We start from the raw sequence: 24,960 nt of genomic DNA on the forward strand, positions 1-24,960 counted from the left end.
CAACCTTAGACCTGCTGCTGCCAAGTCCACCACTCAACTATTTCCCTGATTTTTGTTTGACTTCCAGTTTCAATACAGCACAGTACCAGATTAATTTAATGACTTTATAAACCCCGTTACAACATTTAAGTTTTATTTGATTTTGAAAGAATTTGGATTAGAAAAGATAAATTTCTTCTACATTAATACAGCAGTGACAAGTACACTGAATTTTGAGAAGTTATCCTCAACTTTTCAAATGTATCTGCTAAATGAAAGATCCTGCATTGCTTTGTATCAGGTGTGGATGAAGGATAAAGCTACGTGTCAATTTTTGAAATATCCCAAGTTCTGTGGAAGATGATGTAGCTTATGACTGCTTGATTTTCATTAGTATTCTTATTTTATTCAAACTTTCTCTCTTTAACTGGATATTAAAGCTGAAGTGATAAAATACCAGAAGAAGTATGAATCACCAAAGTTCTATGTTGAAGTCTGATCTTCTGACATTTTTCTGAATGAATATTGAAATGCTTCTCAACAAAAGATCTTGAAATTGTTCCATCAGTAATCAGACCCAGACTTGACTTGAAAAAAATTCTTTTTATACTTAGTTATGAAAAGCATGCTATTAATTATAATGATGATCATTAAAACAAATGTCTTGGAAGGCTACTATTTTCAATTCAAAGTCTCTTCAAAAGCATATGAAAAATCTGATATATATAACAGGTCTATCCCAAAAAAATATTAGAAAAACATCCCAAATTAATGGGATATATGATATCCCACATTATATGTACATGTATGTGTATGTATATGTATGTTCTTCTCCAGAGAATCAGTTGGTTCTGTCTTTAATTCTTTTTTTTCCACATTTATGGGAAGTGTAAGACATGGTTTAATTTGATGAAATCAAACATTCAGTGAAAACAAAGGCATTAGCTCTGAAATAAGACATCAGCTTTGCTGGGCTGTAGATCCTTTGAACTTGGATGACATTGTCTCTGAGGATATGATGTTTGATGAATTTTAGACTTTAAAGCCTTTGGTAGGAAAAATTAGTCCAGAATCTGTTCCTGTAGGATGGGGAAAAAAAAATCATTCTTCAAAAGATCAGGAAAAAAATGATGTCATTTTCTATTTCCCTTAAGTACCTTTTCTTCAGATGCTTATATTGGAAAAGGCTCAAGAGCCATGAATTTAGGGGCTTATGCTGCAAGTGATCAGGGCATTTATGTCCTCTCTGTACAGAACATTGAGGAGAAACAAAAAAAAAAAACCCCTCTTAGAATTTAAGGATAAAGGGCTCTGCGGGTAAGATGGCCTTACAAAACATCGCTGACTAATTTTAATCTATTAATTTAAAATAATGAACATAATGATTTGTGTAAAATTACTTTACCCCTGTTATATGCCAAATCTGTCAGGAACAGCTGCTTTGCATTCAATATATCATAATGACATATACTGTGGAGTTATAATATTTAAATTTCTTTTCATTAAGGCCCTATTTTAGATTTGCAAGCTTATGCACAGGGGGAGAGGGGCTGGTGCCTCCTTCGACTGTCGCTGTTAAAGGTTATCAAAAAGAACTCTTGGCTCTGTGAAGAAATAAGTAATGAGTGCAAGTTGGTTTTGCAGACCCTGTTACAAGGGAAGAATAAACCAGGATTAAAAAGCCTCATGGAGAGTATTTTTTTCCCAACAGGCCTAATGTTAAATGGGTTTTTTTGCTCAGAAGAATTAGGAGGGCCACAGTAACTGGAGCTTGAAATAAAGGTGAGTTGATAACACAGGTGGGGAGGTGGACTGAAGGGTTTTTAATTAATTAAGCTTTTATAAAATCCTAGAGGCTGCAGCAGAAACTACTTCTCTCACTCTTTCCTACATCCTAAATACTTCTAAAAGTATTACCTAGCTCTAAATATCACTGTTCTTTGGAACTGCTGATGATACACTTTGTCCTGTCTCAGGGTTTGCCTGGACTTATGGAAAAAATGGGTCTGGATGAACATTTCTCACAGCTCAGAAGGTCCAATTCTGGCTGAGAAGAAATTAGCATTGCAATAATTTTGCTAAACACCCCCCACACACACCTCATGCAAAAGTGGAGATGTTGTAAAACATAGCTCCAGGCTCCTTCTGCTGTAGCCTGGAGGTGATTCTTCCATGAAAACCTAAGGAGGTGACTGCATCTCGGGGTAAGACAGTGCTGGGTACCTGATTTAGGACAGTTTACATCAATCTTGGCAGATTAACAAAATATAAAGTGTTCCAAAAACCAATATTACAGGTATGGGCCAGAGCAAAGAGGACAACACGGCCTTGAGAAACAAGGGAAAAGGAAGTCTCTGAGTTGAGAGACCACAGACTATAGAATTAAAAGGAACTGAAAAACTGGAACAAGCTCAAGAGCTATAGAATGAGGGCTATCAGTTTTCTATTTTTGTGTGCTTGGAGCAAGCTGAAATTCACTCTATTTCCACGGACGTGTTGAAATGCTCTGAGTAAGGACATTCTTATTTTCTGTAGGTGGCTGCTGTGACTAAGCCTTCCAAGAAGTGCAAACAGCCAAACATATCTAATGCTCAGCTTGGTGGCTATGAGTTGCTCTGAATGTGCCCTTCTTATTTTCTTTTTTTTTTTCTTTTTTCTTCCTCAGATCTGGATACCCCCATTCACCAATAACCTGATTTCCTGACATCTCCCAGATCCTGTGAGAATACAGCAATTGCCTGCCAGAAGGAGGGAGCTGAGGAAAAGGGCAAAGGGGTAGAGCCATGCACACAAACTACAAGGATCTGTATATTACATGAGCAAATAAAATCACAGGAAGGGATTGGAACTGACATACGGAATTAATTAATTCAACTAACTGCTTCAAGTCTTTGATAAACTGATTTATTTGATGTTTCCCAGTCCATTCCAAGCAGCACAGTCTCCCCTGAAAGCTTCTGGACACGAGAGAGGACATTCATCTGTCTGCAGAGGAGTTTGACATCCTGCAACTGACTCTCCCTTGCATTTGTTGTTTTCTTTTTCCTGGCACCAGTGCCTGGACAGTTCTCATGTACTCTGGGATGGCAGCATGGCTGAGAGCAGAGCTGCCACTTGGATAAAGCAAGAGACAGGAGAATACTTCAGCAATTCTTATTTCCACTAGATTTGATGGGCACACATTGTTTTTTGTGAATAGCTTTTTTGGCTGCTTGCTTTGGCTTTGTTTATTTATTTATTTATTGTGAATGGGGACTTCGATCCTGTAGACATGAGACTGATTTTCCTCAAAGGCTGAAGCAGAAGGAGAAAACATCTCAGACCATCTTATCTTTGTTCTCTGTTCCTCCTTAGCATGGGATTTTACAGGATTTGGGACTTTCTCCACTGGAAACTATTCACCAAGTAACTCAAACTCCTTTAACAGAGGTAGAAGCAACACTGGCTGAGCATCATTTTTGTGCTAAGGACTGACATGTTCCCTCCAGACTCTTCCTTCACCACAAAAACATTGACAAAAACATTGTTTTTGTACCTCTGACTTGATCACGGGCTCATAGATCAAGATATTGCCTCCCTGAGAGCACAACTCTTTTCTTTTAAGGTTCCTTATTGTGTGATAAAGTGTGTAAAACCACCTTTTTTGGCAGTTTGGTATTGTAGTACTTTTAGCACTCCAGAAAATACATTTACACTGCATTTCAAGCTTGCATGTAACTAAATCCTGTCAAGGAAAGTCTTTACATAATGCATCAACATATGCTGGGGTTTTGTCTCTTTTTTTAGTACAGTATGGCTATACAATGGATTGGAGTGGCTTTTCTAAGTTATTAAATATAGCCCTAGGCAAGGCTGGCTTTTAAAATAAATGGCAAGATCTGTAAAAACACCTGGGAAAGAGAGAGAAAAATACTATTTTGGATTTTTATAGAACTTTCTTACCCAGTAGTTTTTTGTTAACTTTAGTGCCCTATTTTTTTTTTCTTTAACAATGAAATATAGCAATAACTAAGCTTGAAGAGTAATTAGGTTAAATCAAAAAATAAATGTTATTTTCTCAGCTATGAATATTCCTACATCCAAACCTCATTTTAAGGCAAAATGAAATTTATTAGGAGTAAATGTTCAGAGAGCTCTATCCTAAACTTCTCTGCTGCTTTCTACAGTCTATCTGTTGTCCAAACTTCAGTGGCTCAACTATTAAGTGATTTAATGTGAGATCATTTTTCTGCTGAAATGTGAATGTTCTGGGTTTTAGACCTCAAGTCACAGCACATATGTTCCTTCCATAGAGCCAACATAAAAGTGCTGGAGAATCTCTAAAGATCTATTCCCTACCACCTGTGACCACTTTGTTAAAACATCTCTTGCACTTTGAAGAATGTGCTAAGTGAAATGGATTGTTTGGGGGGAAAAAGGCAGCTCAGAGTAAAAGGGTTTGGAAGTTGGTAGCAGAATGTTTATAATTCACATTGTGGTTGAGAGAGTTGTGTGAATTCAGCTATTTCTATATATTTATATATATTTATTTCTATATATTTATTACATTCAGGCTCCTGCACAATGAGCATTTACAGCCCAAACAGGTGATTTTAGAGGGTGATGCTCACTTGGGCTATGAGCTGTTGAGTTGTTACACAGCCACAAGCAGGGACTTCTTGACACATCAGAATGAGCTTCCAGAAACATTTTTGCTGAGATTAAATATTCAAGGCTCTTGTGACAAAAAAATAAAAAAAATAATGGCTGCTGAATGGACATCAGCATTCTGAGCGAATGATTACTATGAGCAAGAATATGAGTTACTGGCCATGCAGGAACAAAACCCCTATATTTGCTCATTTTGAAATGTTCTAAAACTGTGAAAAAATTACATTTCCCTGGTGAAACATGTGGGGGAAAAAATCATTATTTTTTAACTGTCCAAGACCAGGTTGGATGGGGCTTGGAGCAACCTGGTTTAGTGGAAGGTGTCCCTGCCCATGGCAAGAGGTTGGAACTGGATGATCTTTAAGGGCCCTTCCAAACCAAACCAGTCCATGATTCCATGATCATCACTGACTCTTCTGGCTTCCTAGGGTTTTTCCCAGTGAATTAAAAAGTTTTGGCGCTTTAGGCATTTTTATTAATAAAAAAATTATTTTCTTCTGCAGCAAGGCAGTGGATGCACCATTGTCCTTCCAGCCTGTGCCTGTGTGCTGTCAGGTTTGTATTGTCTGTTATGGCTTGATTTAAGCACTGATTTAGTTTTGCTACTGGGTATCTGCTCTACAAGCCAGACACCAGGCTGCCTGCCAGTCATCACAACAGGGAGTAAAGGCTGAACTAGGCAAAAACAACAGAAAAAGTCAAGTTTTCTTTCCCCCTCAGGAGACTGCTGGTCCAGAATGTCTTGGAATATCTGCTTATGCACCTGAGGAAGCTCATGATACCTCTTGAATTTATTATAACAGAATTTATGACATTTGCTGGGCATTCAGCACCTCCAGCCAACAGTGATTTTTTTAAGACAGCTTTTTTAGCTTTAACTCTCTGAGGTATGAGATGAGGCAATCTGGATGCTCCCCAGCCTGGTGACACGTCTCAGAGGCAGTGACGCCATCAGCCACTGAAACAGGGACAAGAAATCAGCGCCTCAGAAATGATGCTCCAACTTGCACAGCAAACACAGGGGCCAACCTATTGCACAGCAATCTGCTCCAGGTAGTGTCTGTGCAGATTCTGTTTCCTGCTTAGTTTTAATTAGATTAAACGAGCGCTTAGATTTCGTTAAACCGGCTTTTTTTTTTTTTTTTTTTTCTTTTTTTTTTTTTTTTTCACATCTAAAGTATTTTCAGCCTTTCAGAGATCACACAGGAAGCTTGTGCTGCATAAGTTTGAGCTGTATGCAAAGCTGCCATCCTTTTATAGAATTTTGTCACTGCTGACATACTGTCAAATGGATGTGAAGGAGCTCAGACGCAGTCTGCGACTCGAGTGAAATGTTAGGTGTGCGGTGAAAGATGTTTTCATGGAAAATGTCATGTCCCCAGTCATCTAGGGTTTGCACCAGGTAACATGGGCACCTTCTGCTGCAGCATTTTACAGGTTTGAGCATGGCCTTTCATATTTTAGTGGTTAAGTTCTATTGTCCACACCGCTCACAAATACTTTGTGACTGCAAAAATGCTTTCAGGGATTTTATTTGAGGAAAATTTGAGACCCACTGCTACAATAGATTTTTTAATTAGAATTTATTTAATATGACAAAATCAGTTGGTAGAGAGATAGATAGATAGATAGATAGATAGATAGATAGATAGTATATATATAGTATATATATATATATATATATAGTATATATACTACTTTTAAAAGAGTTAGCAGTTAATTAGTGCTGCTGAAATGGTTACTAGAAATGGTTAGTTTACAAAAAATACTGTACTGCTCTCTCACCTCCTCAAACCTGGGAGAAACCCCTCATCACGATTCATAGACATCATTCACATTTTTATTGCAAAAGTTCAATTTCAATATACCTCCCTGAAATGCACGGCCTCCAAAGAAATGAGGAACAGTGAAGAGCAGCTGTTGTGCTGTTCAGCTCCCTCTCCTGCTTGTCCTTGTGTGCTGCCTCTTGGCATACATAGGCTGCATTTGGAAACAAGGAGAGTCTGGGTTCTGGCTTTGTGTGCCCTTTGGCATAACTGCATCTTTGGCCTTGAAATGGATCTTTTAGAAGTTACTAAAAGAATAATAATAATAATAATAATAAAAGCTACATAAGCTACATAATCACTGTGTAGCCTAAGAGCTCTGCCATCCCTCCAGCAGGGCTGTGTTCCCCTGTTTTATTCCTGGACTTACTTTGAGTCCCTGAAGCTCTTGCTTCCCCACAGCTTCAGTAAGTGCATGATGGACTAAAACTCCTCTCTACAGGAACTTTCTTGCATCATTTTCTTGCTGCAGTAGGAAATTACTCACCTTCAAATCAGACTTTTCTTTGCACCCTGTAAAATATGTCGCAATCCCCTTGCAGGGCTCCCCAAGCTGCAGCCCAGACACAGACCCCACCCCTCGTTTCCTATCTCGGTTAGGATGGCTTTGCTCTCCCCATTATCTCCATTTCCCTCTATTACAGCCATGGGTTGTTCAACAAAGTGGGATGCACTTTGTTGCTGGACTTCTGTACAGATGGGACAGAGCTTCTTGAGGAGCTCCACCTGTCAACAGAGCTCATTTTCTCTCACTGTTGGAACAAAACCCTAAATATCAGGACAGCCATGATTTTCTCAGATCATATGGCAGGTGTTTGGTGGTTTTTTTTGTGGGACACAACCAAAAAAGGACCCCTTTTTCTGCCAAAGCATTACCAGAGAGCTCTTCAGCCTGAGCAGCATTGTGATTGTCCCACAGCACCACAGCACTGCCTGTCGCAGACATCTTTTTATGAAAATCCTTCCCTTAGGACTTTTCCTCCTGAGAAGCTGATAGGCCTCAGGAACAAAATGCAAACATTGATTATCTGCTGCTGTGGAATGCAACAGGTGCATCTGTGACTGGTCTCATAGAGTTGTTTCTAATTAATGGCCAATCACAGTCAGCTGGCTCAGGCTCTCTGTCAGAGCCACAAGCCTTTGTTATCATTCTTTCTTTTTCTGTTCTTAGCTTAGCCAGCCTTCTGATGAAACCTTTTCTTCTATTATTTTAGTATAGTTTTAATATAATATATATCATAAAGTAATAAATCAAGCCTTCTGAAACACGGAGTCAGATCCTCGTGTCTTCCCTCATCGTGGGACCCCTGTGACCATGGTCACACTGCCCTGCATGGGAATCCCCACCGCTCCAGTTCGCAGCATGACCTAGAAATACCAGAAATATATGATTGCTCCCTGCTGAAAGAAAAAAAAAACCTCAAAAACCAACACGTGGCAGATGCTGATGGAGGCATTTACAAGGAAGGGGCGTTCCCAGAGGCCCAGAGCTGTGCCTGGATCTGGTGCTTCTCTGGGTTCCCCTGCCTGGGAGGGACCATGGGGGTGTGGGATGCTGTGGGAAGTGACGCAGGGCAGCAGCTGTATGTGCCCCTGCTTCTCCATGGGCAGCTTCGTGGAGAAGTCTTAAAGCAGAAAACCAAACAAACAGAAGTGTTTGCCTGCCTGACCTCTGCCAGGGCTTTTTTTAGAAGCAAAGTCTCTGATTGTTCAGAATTTGCTACTTTATTAATCTAAATAACAGTACAGTAAGTGTCCTGCTTACTAAAGCTATTTTTCAAAATAGCAAAGCAGATTTGTTGCAAGCTATTTATTTCAGTACTCAAAGGGTTTCATTGAAGGCAAGAAAAGGGAAGTTGTGTTAAGGCTTAGAATCGTAATTCCTTTCAGCATTTCCCTTTAAACCTCATCTTTACCTTTTGCAAAAGCTAACCTTCCCTGTTTGCTGCAATTTTCACAGAGAAACTGCTTGACTTTATTTTCATACTTTAAACCATCTTTTTTTTTCCTCCAATCCAGAAGAATTTTACCCTAACCTCTAGATGTAAGGCACTCACTGGTGAGATGGTGCACTTCTGCTCTTGCAGGAAGTGGTTTTACTTTACTTTTTCCCTGCTATTTTTCACCCAGTACGAGCTGTAGGACTAACTCAAGGGCTGTCTCTCGACATGTGACCTCGATCTTTTCCGTTCTTTTGAAATAGTCAAAACTGTTGCTCGTTGATGGCGGCTTGAGATGAGATGACAACGTCCCTGAGGCTGCAGGTAAGGAGCCTCTGATCCATCTCAGTGCACTTTGGGAAACCTGTTGCTGAGATTTTTTTTAAAATAATCATAGCCAGGAGCGTTTTGTAGGCACTCGAATCAGGTTGGTTTAATGGCACAACTGCTTTATTTCTATATGCCTTTGTGGATTTGAAAGCAAGGAGAAAAGTGTAGAGGATACAGATGTGAAATGATGTTTTCAATCAGTGCTCAGAGTTTAGCAAATCTGTTGCATTCTGTGCAAGAGGCAACATTACCTGACCTTGTCTAGTACCCCAAACCGCTAACTCCTTCTCATATCCTGGCTGGAACTACCTAGCTCTCCCCAAAAATGTAGAAAAGTTTGTGTCACTGGCTGGGAAATGAGATTAGATCACTTTTCCCAGCATTTGCCCTTCCTGAGTGCAGTTTAGCATGGTTTGATTACCTGGCTCCTGCGCTGGTGACCATGAGGGATGTGATCAGTAGCCATGGACACTGAAAAAGTCAGTGCTAAGGGGTGGTATGTAGTTGTTTTGGTATTTCTAGAGCCTGAAGATGTTGATAGAGGGATTTCTTGCCCTACTCAATATCAAGAAGTTTGATACCACTCTATTATTTGTCAGGTAGGAAAAGAACATGGGGCATAAAGGATATTTTACATAAAATATCCTGGGTTTCTCTATGGGCAGTTGATGGTGGAGCTGTTCAGCGGAGATGTCGTGGCTGTGTGTTTCCTGCACGGGCTGTTTAATCCCAGACCAATTCATCCTTCAGAACTGGCCAGAAAAGGGTTGCATGTCCTGACCTCAAAGTTTTCCCTCAGCAAAGACACCTTTGCATTGCTGTTGGTAGGCAAACAACTTTTTGGCCTGCAAAGCTTTGCAAAGAAATAGTAATTCAGGAAGATGCTCAAATAACACAATAAAGCACTTTGATTGTGGGCCACATAAAGGAGAGCCAGAATTAGCAAGGCTTGTTTTGTGCTGAAGGTTTTTTATCCCAGTAACACATAGATTGTGCAAACTTTGTGACTTGTGCTCCTGTTTGTGACTGATTGCCTTCTCCACACAGGCAACTTGGGGTTTTTTTGGAAATATGGGTCAAGAGTTGAAAGATATCACACGTGGCTCAGAGCTCATTTTGGAATTGTGCATGCTAATTGGAGACAGATTTTAGTGTAATGTTGGAAGATCACATTTCATATTTTCTGTACTTTTTGGAGAAAAAAAAAAAGCTGTCCTGCCTGCATACACAAATCAGCACAGACAGGGAAATTGTATAAAAAGAATATGTTCTCTTCCTGGGCTGTGTTTGTCATGATTTTTATGTTTCTGCTGCAGAGTCTTAGAGTAATTTAAAATGCATTTTCCAAAGAGCTGTGAGATTTGGTGAAGTAGTTTGAATTCTCAGAGTTTTATGTCTTTATTTTCTCCCTTTCTCTGCAACTTACCTCTTTGTGTCCAAATTCATTTTAAAGCAGTGTGTCTTGATCAGTTTACCTCTCCATCCAATTACATCTGTGATGTACATTTGTTCATTTCCTTTCCCAAAGAGAGTAAACAGCAGAAGCACTCTGTATTTTAAAGCTCCTGCTATACACTATTATTGAATTACAAAAAAAAACCAAACCAAAACAAAAAATGTTGGGTTTTTTGACAGCATTTGTTGTAGAAACTTCTTTTTGCCTTGACACAAAGATATCCTGGTTTGGAAGAGATTCTCCATCTTCTTCCAACCAAGTTAGAGTGCATGACACTCTTGGCAGTCCCTGTCACCAGGGGGCTGTAACCCGGCCTCGGGTATGTTCCTCCCTACCTGGAGTGGAACAGGAAACAGAAAATAAAATGGTGACAAAGGCATGCTTGAATTTTCCTCCTGGTGGCAAAACTCTACAACCTCCAACGTGGTGCTGGAGAATTCCAACAGCTCTGGTTTGGGTTTCTCTGTCTGTTTCTGGTCCCATAAATAATTCCTTTGCAGCACTGAGCTTCAGGACAGGGTTTAAGAGGCAGCATCCCATGCAGTGGGATGGATTTCCTTTTGTGAGCTCCAGTGCTGCAGTGAGAATGGCTTTGGCTGTGCTGCCCAAAGCTTGGGTCTCTCCTACCAGGCTTTGAGCCATGTAACTGCTGTATTCGAGTGTGTTTTACTCAATCACATCCAGGATTGTGGCCTATAGGCAGAGTCTCAGTGTTTTTTACTGCTCACACTGTGTAATTCTGATACTTGCTTATTTTTCTTGCTTTTTTTTTGTTAGATAGCTCTGTGCTGTTCAATCAGGGTGAGTTGTTAACCATTTAATGAGCTGTTAACCATTTAATGAGCTGTTAAAGCCTGTGTGGGGCTAAAAACCATCTCTTGATGTACTTAAGTGTGTTCCTAACTTTTAACCCAAAACACAACCGTTCTACAGAATGTGTCTTAATTCTTTATTGGTGCTGTTTGGGCTGATCTCTTTTAAAAACCAAATAAAGCATCACCTGAGCTCCAGCCAAAGTCTCTACATTCCACTTAGCTCCTAAGAGCTCCATATGGATGCATGAAACCTGTTTCTCAGCGCCACAAAGGCAGAAATTGGTGCTGATGGATCCCGTTATATGCAGATTGTTTTCCTGATTTCATTTTTTTTTGGTAGCATAAATCCTGAAGAAGGCAGATTGGGTACAATTTTGGCCCAGATTTTCCATGGTAGTTCAAGTGCCATTCAGAGCACTGCAGCAGATTTCCCCACCTGGCTACACAACCTGCCCAAAACGGCCCCTTTTCCATTCTGCGGTGGATTTTGTCACCATCAAACTGGTGCCATGACCTCTGGGGGTCAGGGTGGGCTGAATGCCTTGCTGCCTTCAGCATTTGGGGTCCTGGGCTGGGTGAGGAGGTTTTGGTGTTACCTGCTCTGAAACCTTCCCTTAAGGTGGGTCTGCTTCAAGCAGTGAATCTGAATTTCACCCTCAGCAGCCCCTGAAGGACAGGGATGGTTTCCTTGCTGTGCTGGGTGCTGGGACAGTGCCTTCACGCCCTCAGCGTGCCTCTGTCAGTCCTCTCTGCTTTGAGAATTACTATAAAAAGGTTGTTTTGGAGACTCACTACAAAACAAGCCCTTCTAGCTCCTCATTTACACTGGGACTTCCTCAATGCAGAGCTATTTTTTACCTAAACAGTGAGGGTCACAGCCTTGCATCATCTTTGACACAACTTGAAGCTCCCTGGGTTGCAAACTTCCAGGCTGGCTGAGACAGGAGCAAAAGGAAAACACTTGGATTTTCATTAAGAAGGTTAGGAAATAATTTTCTGGGCACAGATGTTCAGGTGTTTCAAACTGACAATGGGGCAAATCTAGCCCGTGCAAGAGCTGTCAGTGGAAGCAGCCAGGCCATGCTGGAGAAGATTTTCAGGGCATTATTGGTTTATATTAAAGTAATCTGGAATTGTTGACATCTGGCACATGTAAAATAAATCCTGTTTGCAGAAACTAGGAACCAAAATTCATATATGCCAAAAAATTTTGACCTTTTTATCTTAATTTTTCTATATTTTCACTCAACTTACTTATGAGAAAAAAATGTTTTCAGAATTAAGTAGGAAAGGTAACAGAGGTTTAAATAGATATTTATATTCTCCAAATTACCTGCTAAGCTACTGTGTGTGTTGCATTAATTCAGGTGTTTACTGGAGCATTTCTTCAATAAATTCACTGAGTTTGATGGTGCTATGGTTGTGGTAGGTTGTTTAAGATCCATGTAACTCTTCCTGCCATTGAAGACTGACAGCATATTAAAGCATTCACCTGCAGTTTAGCTGGGTATTGTGGGTTTCTATTGTGGTTTTCATATTTCTCCCAAACCTTGTGCCTGATACACTAAGCAGGCCCAGCAGATGAACCTAAAGGGACTTATGATTCCTTCTGCAAAGCATCCATCAGTTTTCAGTGCACCTGCAACCTGAGATGAGGAGGAAGGGAAAACAGAAGTGAACATGGCTTGGAGCTAAGAGACATGCTGTGAATAGGTGCTTGTTCTTTGTTTTGGATTTCTTTTTCTGCCACACCCTGAGCAAAACCTCTTCTGTATTTGGTGCTGAATCAGATACCAGTTACCGAAAGTGCTCTTGGGCAGGACACTGCCCTGGCACCTGAACTTGTTTATTTGCTACTCAGGATGTTACAAACTCTTCCTTTTGGGGTGAGGAAGGAAATGACAGAGATGTTTTGTGAGAGCAGTTGAAGCTCTGGAGTTCTGAGAGGGCTCTGTGCCCTCCATGGCTGGTGGGTCTCCTCTCTGCTTTTTGGTATCTCTGCTGCAGATGGGACTCAGAACCAAACCCAGACACATCACACGAGGGCCCATGGCCACACCATGGACACCCACAGCAAACACCAACACAAGCCGCCTCACAAATGCATTTCTCTCTCAAAAAATGCATTTCTATCAAATAGTTTTGCTATGAATTAATCAGTATTTTTCACCTGGGAGGGTGTCACATCAGCCTGGCCATGTCTCAGAGTTTTGGCACGTGCTGCCATTTGTGTGTTGGGCTGAGTAGTGCTGAGGTTTGATCCAGAGAGATTATTGTTTCCATTATCAGCAGTACATTGCAATTTTGGTTAATTTATTGGTAAAAAAACAGCCAACAAAGTATAGTAACGAGCAATCAAATTCTTGTGATAATTTTTAGATTTAGAATTAACCCATTTAGCATTAATCCAACCACCATAAATCCATCTGCTCTTGGAGTGCCAAGAAAGCAGAATCAGGCCAAGTGAAATCATGTCAGTTCCTCCTCCTTCATTAATCCTAAACCCTGGAAAAGTCAAGGAGTGCCCTGAGCTTCAGCAGAACCTCACAGGGACTGATGTCTTCAACCCATTCTTGAATTTCCTTTGCACAGTCCAGCATTAGCTCCTGCTTGAGTAGGTTGCAGTCGCAGACACCTGAGACATTCAGAATTGCTGCAGAGTTTGAATTTGACAACTTCCTTTCTCGTTTTCATTTTCTTCTGAAGTTTGGATGTTTTGTAAAACCTTTCTTAGAGTGGGGGTAGCTGAAAAGAGGGAATCTATTTAGATGTGGAGTGAAAAGTGTATAGAATAAAAGAATGAAAGAAGTTAAATGAAGGTATTTCTTATTGGAGTTGTGCCCTGCACCAAAGTTCAGGTATTTAGGGAACAATGTTGATGCAGTATAAGGACATTTTAATTCAGGTGCACAGGACTGCAGAGTTCATTTGAGTGCAGTTATTCCATCCAAAAAGGGGTTTGAGGATGCTACCTCATAAACCCAGTGGAAAATGTAAGAGTCATTGAGTATTTTTGCCCTGAGCAGTGCTGGGGACAGAAGAATGGCTGTGCCTGTCTCACTGTGAGTGTTGGTGCTTGCAGGTGGCTCTGCTGTGCTCCTGCTGCCATCGGCATTGACTGTGGCTGTGTGGGGCACATCTGTGCTGGGACACAGGTGGCTGTGGCCTCCTGGCCTGCAGAAAATGTGTGCAAGATTTCCTGGAATCACTCGGAACCACCTCAGTGAGATAAAGTTTTCTGGTCTCTTTTCTTTCCTACCTAAGGGTGTCTTTTTTGGAAAATCAGTCAGTCATGCTTACAGTAGATGAGGTCATCTATATTCAGGCAGTTGTGAAAGTGGTGTTTAGGTTCTCCTGAGGATCAGAATTTAAAGAAAAAGAAAATGACAGAGTTTGTCTTTTCAGGCCAACAGTTTAATTGCTTAAAACTATTATTTTGTGTGAAGGAAACAATAACTAGTTCAGAAGTCTTTTGTCTGAAACTTGCTAAAGAATTTCATTTGCAGCAAAAAAAAAAAAAAAAATTAAATATAATTAACAGAACATATGCTCAAACTACTTGTGTCATCAAAGCAATCATGGAAATAGATGATTTTTAAGGTCCTTTGCTACACAAACCATTACATGAGTCTGTGAAACTGACTTTTTTGAGAGCTCAGCACCCTTGGTATTTCCCTGTGCAGCCACCTCAGCTGCACAATGTGCTATCAGATGCTATCACACAGAACAAGGGCCTTTGTCTCCTCTTTGCTGTCTGCTGGGGCACACACTCCTGCTGCACAAGAAAGCAAACTGGGGGCCCCATGAAATGCAGAAGAGGGGCTTGCTCAAAGCAAACCACAAAGAATTTCCCCTCCTGGTTCCTGCCACAGCTCACAAGTTTTCCCCCAGAGCTGTAGGTGCCGTCTCTGCTGCATTTCACAGCAGCCTCTCTGGAAGTGCAGCACCAGGAGCTCCGCTCTGAACGTAGGCTTGGAGTGTGGGAACAGATTAAAAGTGTCTGGAGGATTTTTTTTTTTCCTCCCTCAGATGGGAAGTGGGAGCAGTGAGAAGAAGCAAGGGAACAGCTGCAGGATCACAGCGCAGAAACTGCTGCAGATATAGATGATATAGGGAGATGGGGAGAGGGTGGGAGGCACTGCTTCATGTGCACAGCACAGGAAGTCAAACATCACGGGGGAGTGGGAGGGAGGGCATCTCTCTGCCTGGTAAAGGACAAGCCTCCTCTCTTAGAACTATTGAGGCAGGCAGGGTCAGACAAAAAAAAAAATATTGTAAGTTTTAAATAAAAAGAGAAATAATTTCATTTTTAAAATTTATTTTTAAAGTCTGAGAAGATTTAAAGGCCTTGATATTCAAAATCTCAGTATCTTAGTTTGACAGATGTCTTCTGTGGGATGATGGGTATATGGAACTGCAAAAAGGATTAGGACATAGCAAATGTGCATTGAAGCTGCTAAGCTGAGGAGCTCTCAGATACTCCAAGAGGTTAAAACTGCTGCTGCTGCTTCACCAAAGGCTTTACAGAACTCAAGAAGGCATTTTGTCTGGTGAAGGTGATGGTGCTGCTGCAGGACCTGAGGGTTGGAGGGCAAAGTGAGGTGTGACTGTGTTCACAGGGGTCTTATGTTGAGGGAAGAGATGAGGATCTGACTCAATTTTTCAGAAGGCTTGATTTATTATTTTATTATATATATTACATTAAAACTATACTAAAATAATAGAAGAAACGGTTTCATCAGAAGGCTAGCTAAGCTAAGAATAGAATGATCAAGAATGATAACAAAGGTTCCTGTCTCGGACAGAGAGTCCGAGCCAGCTGACTGTGATTGGCCATTAATTAGAAACAACCACATGAGACCAATCACAGATACACCTGTTGCATTCCACAGCAGCAGATAATCAATGTTTACATTTTGTTCCTGCGGCCTCTCAGCTTCTCAGGAGGAAAAATCCTAAGGAAAGGATTTTTCATGAAAAGATGTCTGTGACAGTGAGCCATGACTTACAACTGCTCCACGTGTTCAGTAGTGCCCAAGTGATTTAGAGGTAGAGTGAGATAAAATTTGTGTGTAATTTCACTCAGTGATGAACGTGAAATGCTTCCTCCCAATGAATCATCCAGTGGAGCTGTGGGGAGGGCGCAAAGGGCTGTCACACCCTACCCAAGCAGGCCTTGGGACAGTCCTGCCCCTGTCAAATTAAGCCAAAAATCTCTGGTGGCAAAGCTCTGAAATTTAGAACTCACAGGAAGTTTGTTTCTTTGGCTACTTGCAGCCAAAGCTTACAGGTGTTTAAAAAATATTTTTCTAATACATCAGTTTGTCTTGTGGTACAAAGTCTTCGACTTTTCCAGAGACTTTGGGCTGTTCCAAAATTACCATCACCACATGTCTAGTTCAGGTAAGCATGGAAAGCTTGGATGGATATCCAAATCTCTGTGAGGAGAAGTTCTGCAAAATTGAGCTGGAAGTATTTCAAGCAGCCTTACTTTGAAATTTCTGTCACTTCTGCTTCTGCTTGTATCTGTAAATACTGCAAGAATAACCTTTCCCATAGTATCTCATCACTCCAGATCTGGCAACATTAAAAGTAACAACACTTTTCTGAACATTTAGGCTATAGGAACAGATTTCTTTCAAGCGCCGGGGAAAATTTGTGATTCTTATGTGATCTTCCTAGAGAAAACATTGATTTTTTTTTATTTTTTTTTTAATTCTGAATTAGACAGCTTTAAACTACAAAGTTGCCATGAACAAGCATCAGGTGCAGGTGTGAAATGAGTTTAGACTGGTCAGTCTTGAGGTGTTTGCAAAGCCATGGCTCTACTCTGAACTTATCTGCAGTAAATAAAACCTTAGAATAAAGGAAGGAGTTAGAAGGAAATTTTCTTCTCCTTATGATAATACCGGTCAAGAATAAGCAAGCATTATCCTCTAGCACTTATTAGGTCATATTTAGTGTTAAACCAATTAAATGCATGAATTATAAATTGTCACTAAATTTTATGCTGCTGTAGGTTACTTAATACCATTGGTCAAATGTCCAAACCATTCCAGTCCTGCTGTTCAGGGCCACTGGAAGCATTGGAAGTGCTGTGCATGGGATGATACTCACAGACTGGCTTTTAATAGTTAATTTATAGAACCAATATTCTCCATCAGAAGGATTGTAGACTGTCACAGACATCTTTTATGAAAAATCCTTTCCTTAGGATTTTTCCTCCTGAGAAGCTGAGAGGCCTCAGGAACAAAATGCAAACAATGGTTATCTGCTGCTGTGGAATGCAACAGGTGCATCTGGGATTGGTCTCATGTGGTTGTTTCTAATCAATGGCCAATCACAGTCAGCTGGCTCAGACAGGAACCTTTGTTATCATTCTTTCTTTTTCTATTCTGAGCCAGCCTTCTGATGAAATCTTTTCTTCTATTCTTTTAGTATAGGTTTAATATAATAAATATCATAAAATAATAAATCAAGCCTTCTAAATCATGGAGTCAGATCCTCATCTCTTCCCTCATCCTGGGACCCCTGTGAACACTGTCACAGTACTCTAGCTTGCACAGCACAGAAAATAGAGGCAGGTGTCCTGGATCAGAAGCAATCCAGAAAGAAATGAAAGGTGCTGCCAGCAGGAAGACCTAGAAGTAGCTTTTTTTTTTTTTTTTTCCTCAGGCATGTTCTTTTACATATTCAACTGAATTTTTACTATGGACAACTGTTCCCAGAACATATGCAGGCCAAACTGTACACAAAGGATACTTTTAGCTTCAGGTTCCACTGGGAGCTGAGATAGTGAATTGACATGGGAATGGTGAAAATAGACTCCATTATGCTATCCCATATGATATATTGGGACAGAAGAACTTTTGAAACAACTGCTACCTTTGCTGAGACTTTCCCATGTATCATAATTAGGAAACTAAGTGGTGCAAGAAGAGCCATGACCATATGAAATCACTTGATGACTTTCTCTTACACTATTTAATGTGGTTTTGATGTTTTCAATAATATCTCAGTGACATTTCCAAACAAGTTTTATTTAAGCAGGGAAGACCTGCAGAGAGCAGGTCATGGAGCTATACAGGATTAGAGTTGTTGGATCTGGAGTCATAACATGTAGATGTGAAGGGTTTGTCATTGTGTCCACACAGCTTTGGAATAGTAACTGTCCCATTCTCCTCTCTTTCTGATTCTCAGAACATTTCCAGCCTGATTGGAAATGTTTCCAGAGGGAGCAGGTCTCTGCCCTATAGAGACCAAGCAGGTTTTCCCTGTTTGTCATCTGTCCTGCTCCTTTTAAGGGTTTAAAAACCCTTGTATGGAAGGGTTAGAATGTACATCTATAGAAGGGGACAGACTCTGGGGTTATCATCTATGAAATTCCAGAATAACACACAGGAGGTATTTAGGCCCTTCATTGATAACCATTGCCAGTCCAGAAGAGGCACACAAATTTTCTCTCTTTGTGTTTCTCTCCATTCAATCCTGGAGAAAAATCAAGCAAAAAATTTGTAAAGATTAACAATATTTCCATTGAACATATTTGGATAAGATATTTTCCTGCCACTTGCTAGAAAGTGGGACTTGATATAAGCCTTTTGTTATTACTTTTTTTTTTTTTTTTTTTAGTGTGCTATTACTTGTTGAAAAAAACAGAAAAAGGCCGCAGTCAATCTTCACATCAATAAGCCACTCATAGTTTTAGCCCATCTGCCAATGGACAGGGAATACTGAAGCACCAATGTACAAGTCTGTAAAGTATTGTGGGGTGCAAACTGTATTTATGTGGGTCTGTGACCTGCTGTAAGTAGAGAATAACAAATCCCTAATATGTGTGGAAAACCCTCAGGAATGAAAAATGAAGTACCACGCTCCAATATTTTAATTCTTAGGAACTGAGTCATCAGAAAACCAAGCTTTATGTTCTTAGACCCAAAATTAAACAAAACCATTGCTTCTGTACAATGGGGCAAGTCTGTGCCCTTCCCTCTTGTTACAAAGTGCATTTCCTTGCCTGATCCATAATGCAGTGAATTATTTGTCTCCCCTCCTCAGGGGTACTTAATGTCGCTGTTGCTCAGCTGTAATTCCATCAGCCTCAGCTCAAAATCACAATCAGACCTGTAGGACCTGCCTGGAACCACCTTTTCTCTATTGCACAAACCAGAAAGGAATTATGTTATATGAAAACACATTTTGCTCCTACTGGATATTAGGTTGGTACATGAGATTTCTGCTGTGAGAATTACATAATTGCTGACCAAGAGTTGTAAAATGTAGCCCTCTCTTAATATAAGAGAATAAATCAGTGAGGTTGAAATTGTCATCATGCCAAGGATCACGTTAAAATCTCGCAGATAATCTCACAAAGGTTTTTCAGCCTAAAGATTTGTTTAATGCTTTACTCTTGTATTGAGTTACTACTTAGATGGCCTGCTAAGTGATAGGACAAGAGGAAATGGCTTCAAGTTTTGTCAGTGGAGGTTTATATTGGATTTTAGGGAAAATTTCTTCACTAAAAGGGTGATCAAGCATTGGAACAGGCTGCCTAGGAAAGTGGTGGAATCACAGTGTTCAAAAACATGGATATGTGATGCTTCAGGACATGGTTTAGTGATGGACCTGTCAACAGATGATGTTGGAGGCATTTTCCAAGCTCAATTATTCTCTGATTCTATGATTTGGGTCAAGCTGTGTGGAGAAATTTGCCTTTAGGGGCATCCTTCATAGAGACTGAATGATATACCTCAGAGCATAAAAAATTGTGAATAATGGTTCAGGCAGCTTATGCCACACATGGTGACAGAGAAATGCTGGACAGTGAGATATGGCTCCAAACAAAGCATAAAAGATGATTTGCTCTTCTCTTTGACCACAGCAGAGAGATGAGTGACTGTATATATAAATTGGAGTGGGCCATTTCTGCTTTTATTTGCAGAAAGTCCACAAGTACTGGACTAGAAAAGAGAAATTAGAAATCCAGCTTTTAGAGGAGCTCCATGATCCTTGCTGTGTGATGTCTGTTTTGAGACACCAGCAAAACTCTAATATGGCTGCAACAGGGTAAAAAGTTAAAAGAAGGTGTGATAATTAATGTTGATGAACATGGTTTTTGTAGGGCGGATTAACTTAGAGAGGAGATTGCAGTTTTGGGTGATAAGGGAAAGTGAGCTGCTGAGCTTAGGACACTTAACATTTTACAGCAGGCTGAAGCTGGCACTGAATTCTGGTTTATTGTCTATGTGATATAAGGAGACAAAAGTGGAGTAAAGAACCAGGCAGTGGTGATTTTGAGTCATAACAGATCTCGTGCTTTGATTAAATGTAGGAGTGATGGTTGATAAGATATCAATCCTGCTTCCTAAGTACCTGATACTATTTTTGCAAATGAAAATGCATAGGAAGGCTATATCTGCTTTGTATTTTCAGCCCAATGGGTTTCTCTGCTTTCCAGTACTCAGATAAACTGGCTTCAGGACACTGCTGGGCGCCAGTCCAGGACACTGCATCCATCCCTCAGGAGCCTTTCCTGCCCGTGTCCCTGCCCTGGGCACAGGGGTGCGATGTGTCAAGGCTGAGAGCAGCACCGTGGGCATGGCTGAAACAAAATAGACACAGCAAAGTGCAGATAGGAATAATTTTAAAAACCCAACAAATTATGGAGCAATTTACTGGCTGTTCTCTCTCTTTACATGTAGTTTTTTTTTTTCATTTGTGCACCTTTATTTTCCATCACTGTGTGTGTTTAAGCACTTGCTGCCCTGAGCTGTGCCTCTGCAGTGTGGCCAAGGCAGAACCTAACAGCAGCACTATGTACATGGGAGTGTTGATTTTGGTGATAAGCACTTTCACAGACACATTCTCCTAAACAGGAGTGCTCCAACTCACCCCGTGTCTGGCGTTCTCTTGTTTATTTCAGTTGTTAACTGCAACTTCTGCTTCCATTTTTGCGGTTTTGCAGGCTCACAGGTCTGCTGTGAGGGTGAACCTAGTGCTGATTTTTATCCTTGTGTGATATTGTTCCATTGGGTTTTGTCCATGCTCTTCAAGTACTGTTGTGTTCTTGAGCAAAGTACCTAAATTAGTCAATGCAACAAGATGCTCCTCAATTTTGCAGTGTTTGCACTCTGCTGTGTCGAGAACTTTCGTGCTCATTAAGCTTCTGACTTGACAATGGTGCAAGTCATAAGGAGAAAACGTGGGAGAAATTAAAAGCTTATAAGCTTATTTAGAAATACTGAAAAATATAATAGATAACAAATATGAGTGCTATTAAATAGTTGGGATTTTTCCCCCTTTTTTGGAGAAAAGTGTACGTTACCACTGTTTAATCATAGAAACCTAGAATGATGTGTGTTGGAAGGGACTTTAAAGACCATTTTGTTCCAACCCTCTGCCATGGGCAGGGACACCTTCCACTATCCCAGGTTGCTCCAAGCCCCATCCAACCGGGCCTTGGACACTGCCAGAGATGGGGCAGCCACAACTTGTACAAGACGCTGATTAATTATCATTTGCATTCTGCCTTCTACTGTGTGTACCTGCAGGAAATATAGCATAGCTCAAGCCAAATTTTGGAAATACTGCTATCTTCTTGTTCCTTGAAGAATTAATTCTCCGCTTTGTAGAAAATCTGCATACTGACTTTACCAGTACTGCAGCAAAACTCAGGAAATTAAGTTCTTGGCTAATGCCAATCAGTTCACTCATTTTAGGGTCACTGTTTGGACAAAGCAGCATGTGCAAAATGGATTATAATACTGATAAATTCAATATGAGGCTCATTCTAGGTCCAAGAGGTGCTGTAGGAGGGCAGTACTTACAAACTGTCATTTTGGGACAGAAACCATAGTTCAGGTACAGAAGATGTAAGAATGGTAGGGATAAGAGCAATTTGCTATTTCATTTTTCAAAAAGCTAAAAAGTGCATTTTTGCTTTTTTGATAGAAACTCTAAGTAGTAACAGAAGGAGTTGCTTTCATTTTTCTTTGCCTTGTCATCTCCTTTCTCTTTTCAAAAAGACAGATAATAATTTTTTCCCATCAAACCAAAATAATTGACATATTTTCACTGTTATCAAACATCATGATTCTGTGAAAGCTCTACTTTTAAATTAAACATTACAGAAAATCTTCTGGTGAATAGTTTTGGCAATTCCCAACACTTTGTGGGTAAGGAGGAGATCTGATCTTCACCATTTGCTGTACAATTCTCTAAACCTGGGCTGGATTCTCAGAAGTGGGATGGCTTTGCTGCCTGTGGATTTGCATCAGCAATAACCTTTCTGTTTTTCACCTCTACAACCCTCATTATTTCCACACCATGTGTTTGAAAGTCAGCTGTACATTTAGAAATTGGAGTTTTAAACTCTTTAGGAACTGTCAAATGCCACTTGAATGTTTACCAGCCAGCTCTCCCCTGTAGCTGGTGCCTGAGCTCTGGCTTAACTCAATCTGCTGCACTACGAGGTTGCTATGCTACTTGCTGGAGCAGACTTACATCCTCCTGGAGCACTGCAAACACATGCACCCATCTGTGGGAAAAGTCTTTGCAGGAGTTGGCCCACTGAGGCTGCAAATTTTATTAAAGGATGAAGCACTTTTTCCTTCAAAGAAGGCTCCTGGCCTCCTAAAATATCTCTGAAAGTGACTGGGTGTGTAGGACTGAACTGGTTTTGCTGCCACAGCCAAAAAGGGGATTATGTTCCTTCAGCTCAGTGGTGTTTCTTACCCCATAAGTAAGTGATTCACCCACTTTGCAGAAATTAAATTTCTCCTTCCTCATACCATACCTATTGTAACCTCATTTCCCCACTATATGAATCAGCCTTTAATTTTTGCATCATCCATCCATCCATCCATCCATCCATCCATCCATCCATCCATCCATCCATCCTCACGTCAAGGATTTTTCTTGCCCCTGACTATTCCTCACCCTTTTCCAACCTGCCCCTTCTGTTCCACAGCGCCCCAAACTAGGTATTTCCAAGAGGAATTTTGAGTGTGTACCCTTGTTTCCCTTCTCTTAGGTTAGCGTCTCAAAGTTAACCCTGCCCCTTTACTCTACGTCTAAGCAACAAGGTGGAGAGGAGGGGAAATTCTGCCTTGGTTTAATGCCTTTCTCTAGCAAATCAACCATAAGAGGTTTCAAAACTGAAATTTATATCCAGATGCTAACTGTTTGCCAAAAGGCAAATTAGATAATTATATAATGGACGTGGAGTGCCACACAAGCAGTTGCATGGGGCTTGGCAGCTCTGCCTTCCACAGGAAGTGAAACAAATTCCCCTGCAAAACAGGCCCAAACTTGGCCCTGATGCTTCTAATAACAATTTGGAAGCACCAACTCATAAATGCAGAAGATAGGGTCCTTTTTATGTTTTCTGACAATATTTTATCTGTTTCCTGATGGTCTTTCCCTCTGTTATTTAAAAAAAAAAAAAAAAAAAAAGTTAGAACAAAAATAAGCAAACAAACAATAGAGGCAGGGCAGAGTGTGAGGATTACCAAATCCTCTTTGCAAATGCAAATGTGGTGCTGTTGCATTCGTGGAGCTCATATTCAGGGTGCCATCTACTGGCACGTAGGGCTGGTAACGCTGTCAGGAGCCTGCCTGGAGCTTGGACAGCAAAGGATTCCTACCTGAAAACCCTAAGGGCACAACTTTTGTGCCTTTCTTCCATGTTATGCAGACCTATGCAGACCTCCTTCTTATTCTGCAAGATCTCGCTGTGTTTTACACTAAGACAAATCTGATGGTGGAAATGCTCCATTTTGGCTTTTGTTGTTGTTTTCTTTTATAGTAGTTCCTGTAATTTTAGTATCTTGGAAAGCCTCCTTGTAATAGTCTGATGTATGCAAATTAGCTCAAATTTCAGGAAAATTAAGCAAGGTTCAATGAGATTAGAACCAAGAGTTTCAGAAGTCTTCACAGCTCTGCCATTTACAGTGCTCCTACTTGTGATCCAGGGCATGACTTTGTCACACTATTGAACTTTCTTATGGCACGTCGTGTACTGACAACACCAGGCAGAGACTACCTAATTAAAACTCATAATGCTCCCGAGGAGGGATATGTCAGAGCTTTATAGGTGGGAGATTTCAGAAGAAAATCTGAGCAATGTGCTCCAGCCAAACATTGGATCCGTGACAGAGCCAGCACTGCTCTTGTCTCTCGAGTCTGATCCGCTCTCCAGCCTGGAGCCTACTGAAAATCTGTTGAGAAGCAATTTTGATTTGATACCAACATGAAATACAAAATGGTTTGACTCTCCAAGTTTAGGAGGAGAGAAAAAATAATTTCCTGCTTGGAGCTGCTGCAGTCCTTACTGCCAAAATGGCAAAGTATCCCTGTGACACGGATTTGGGTGCTGACTGCTCTGAAGGGTGGTGAGAAGTGTCTTGGGGAGGGAGAACACACAGTGCTGCCCACCAAAGATTCATGGAAAGACTTTTCCCAAGTGCAATACACCAGCTCTGCAGCAGTCATAGGCAGGCATGCTCCTAAGTGACATGGAACAGCTTTAATCTAATTTCTGTAACCTGAGATTCAACTTCTCTGGGGATTCTTGAGTAACTGAGTCAATGAAGGAAACAGCTAATGGGCACTAGCTTTGTTTTTGGTATGGATTTTAAAATTTTGATTAAATTCAGTGTTTTTTTAATTTTAATTTTAATTTTAATTTTAATTTTAATTTTAGTCTGTTTTTTAATTTTAATCTGTTTTTTAATTTTAATTTTAATAAATTCAGTGCTTCTATCATGTTGAGTGAGTAATGGGCTAATATTAAAGCACTTACTCCTTTCTCTTGCCGAGAGTCCTATCACGAATGCATATAAATTCCCCTGAAGGTCCCAGCCCATGCCAGGGGAGTTGAAAATATGTAATCCAATCTCCCAAAAAATCTGGGGTTCCATGGAAAGCCTTCTGGATGTGGGCCAATCACTTCTAGGTGCTCCTAC

At 40.6% G+C, this 24,960-nt stretch overlaps 1 protein-coding gene across 1 annotated transcript in view; it reads left to right on the forward strand.

The window, feature by feature from the left end:
* Nucleotides 1-8,672: 8,672 nt before the first annotated feature.
* ARHGAP15 (Rho GTPase activating protein 15) overlaps nucleotides 8,673-24,960 on the forward strand; it is a 323,268-nt gene continuing 306,980 nt past the window's right edge. Inside the window, exon 1 of the mRNA XM_059476533.1 lies at nucleotides 8,673-8,719. Within this exon, the coding sequence (XP_059332516.1) occupies nucleotides 8,696-8,719 (24 nt within the window). The 5' untranslated portion in view covers nucleotides 8,673-8,695. The remainder of the gene's footprint in view (nucleotides 8,720-24,960) is intronic.

The sequence above is a fragment of the Ammospiza nelsoni genome, chromosome 7 (assembly GCF_027579445.1).
Source record: "Ammospiza nelsoni isolate bAmmNel1 chromosome 7, bAmmNel1.pri, whole genome shotgun sequence".
NCBI classification, from domain to species: Eukaryota; Metazoa; Chordata; class Aves; order Passeriformes; family Passerellidae; genus Ammospiza; species Ammospiza nelsoni.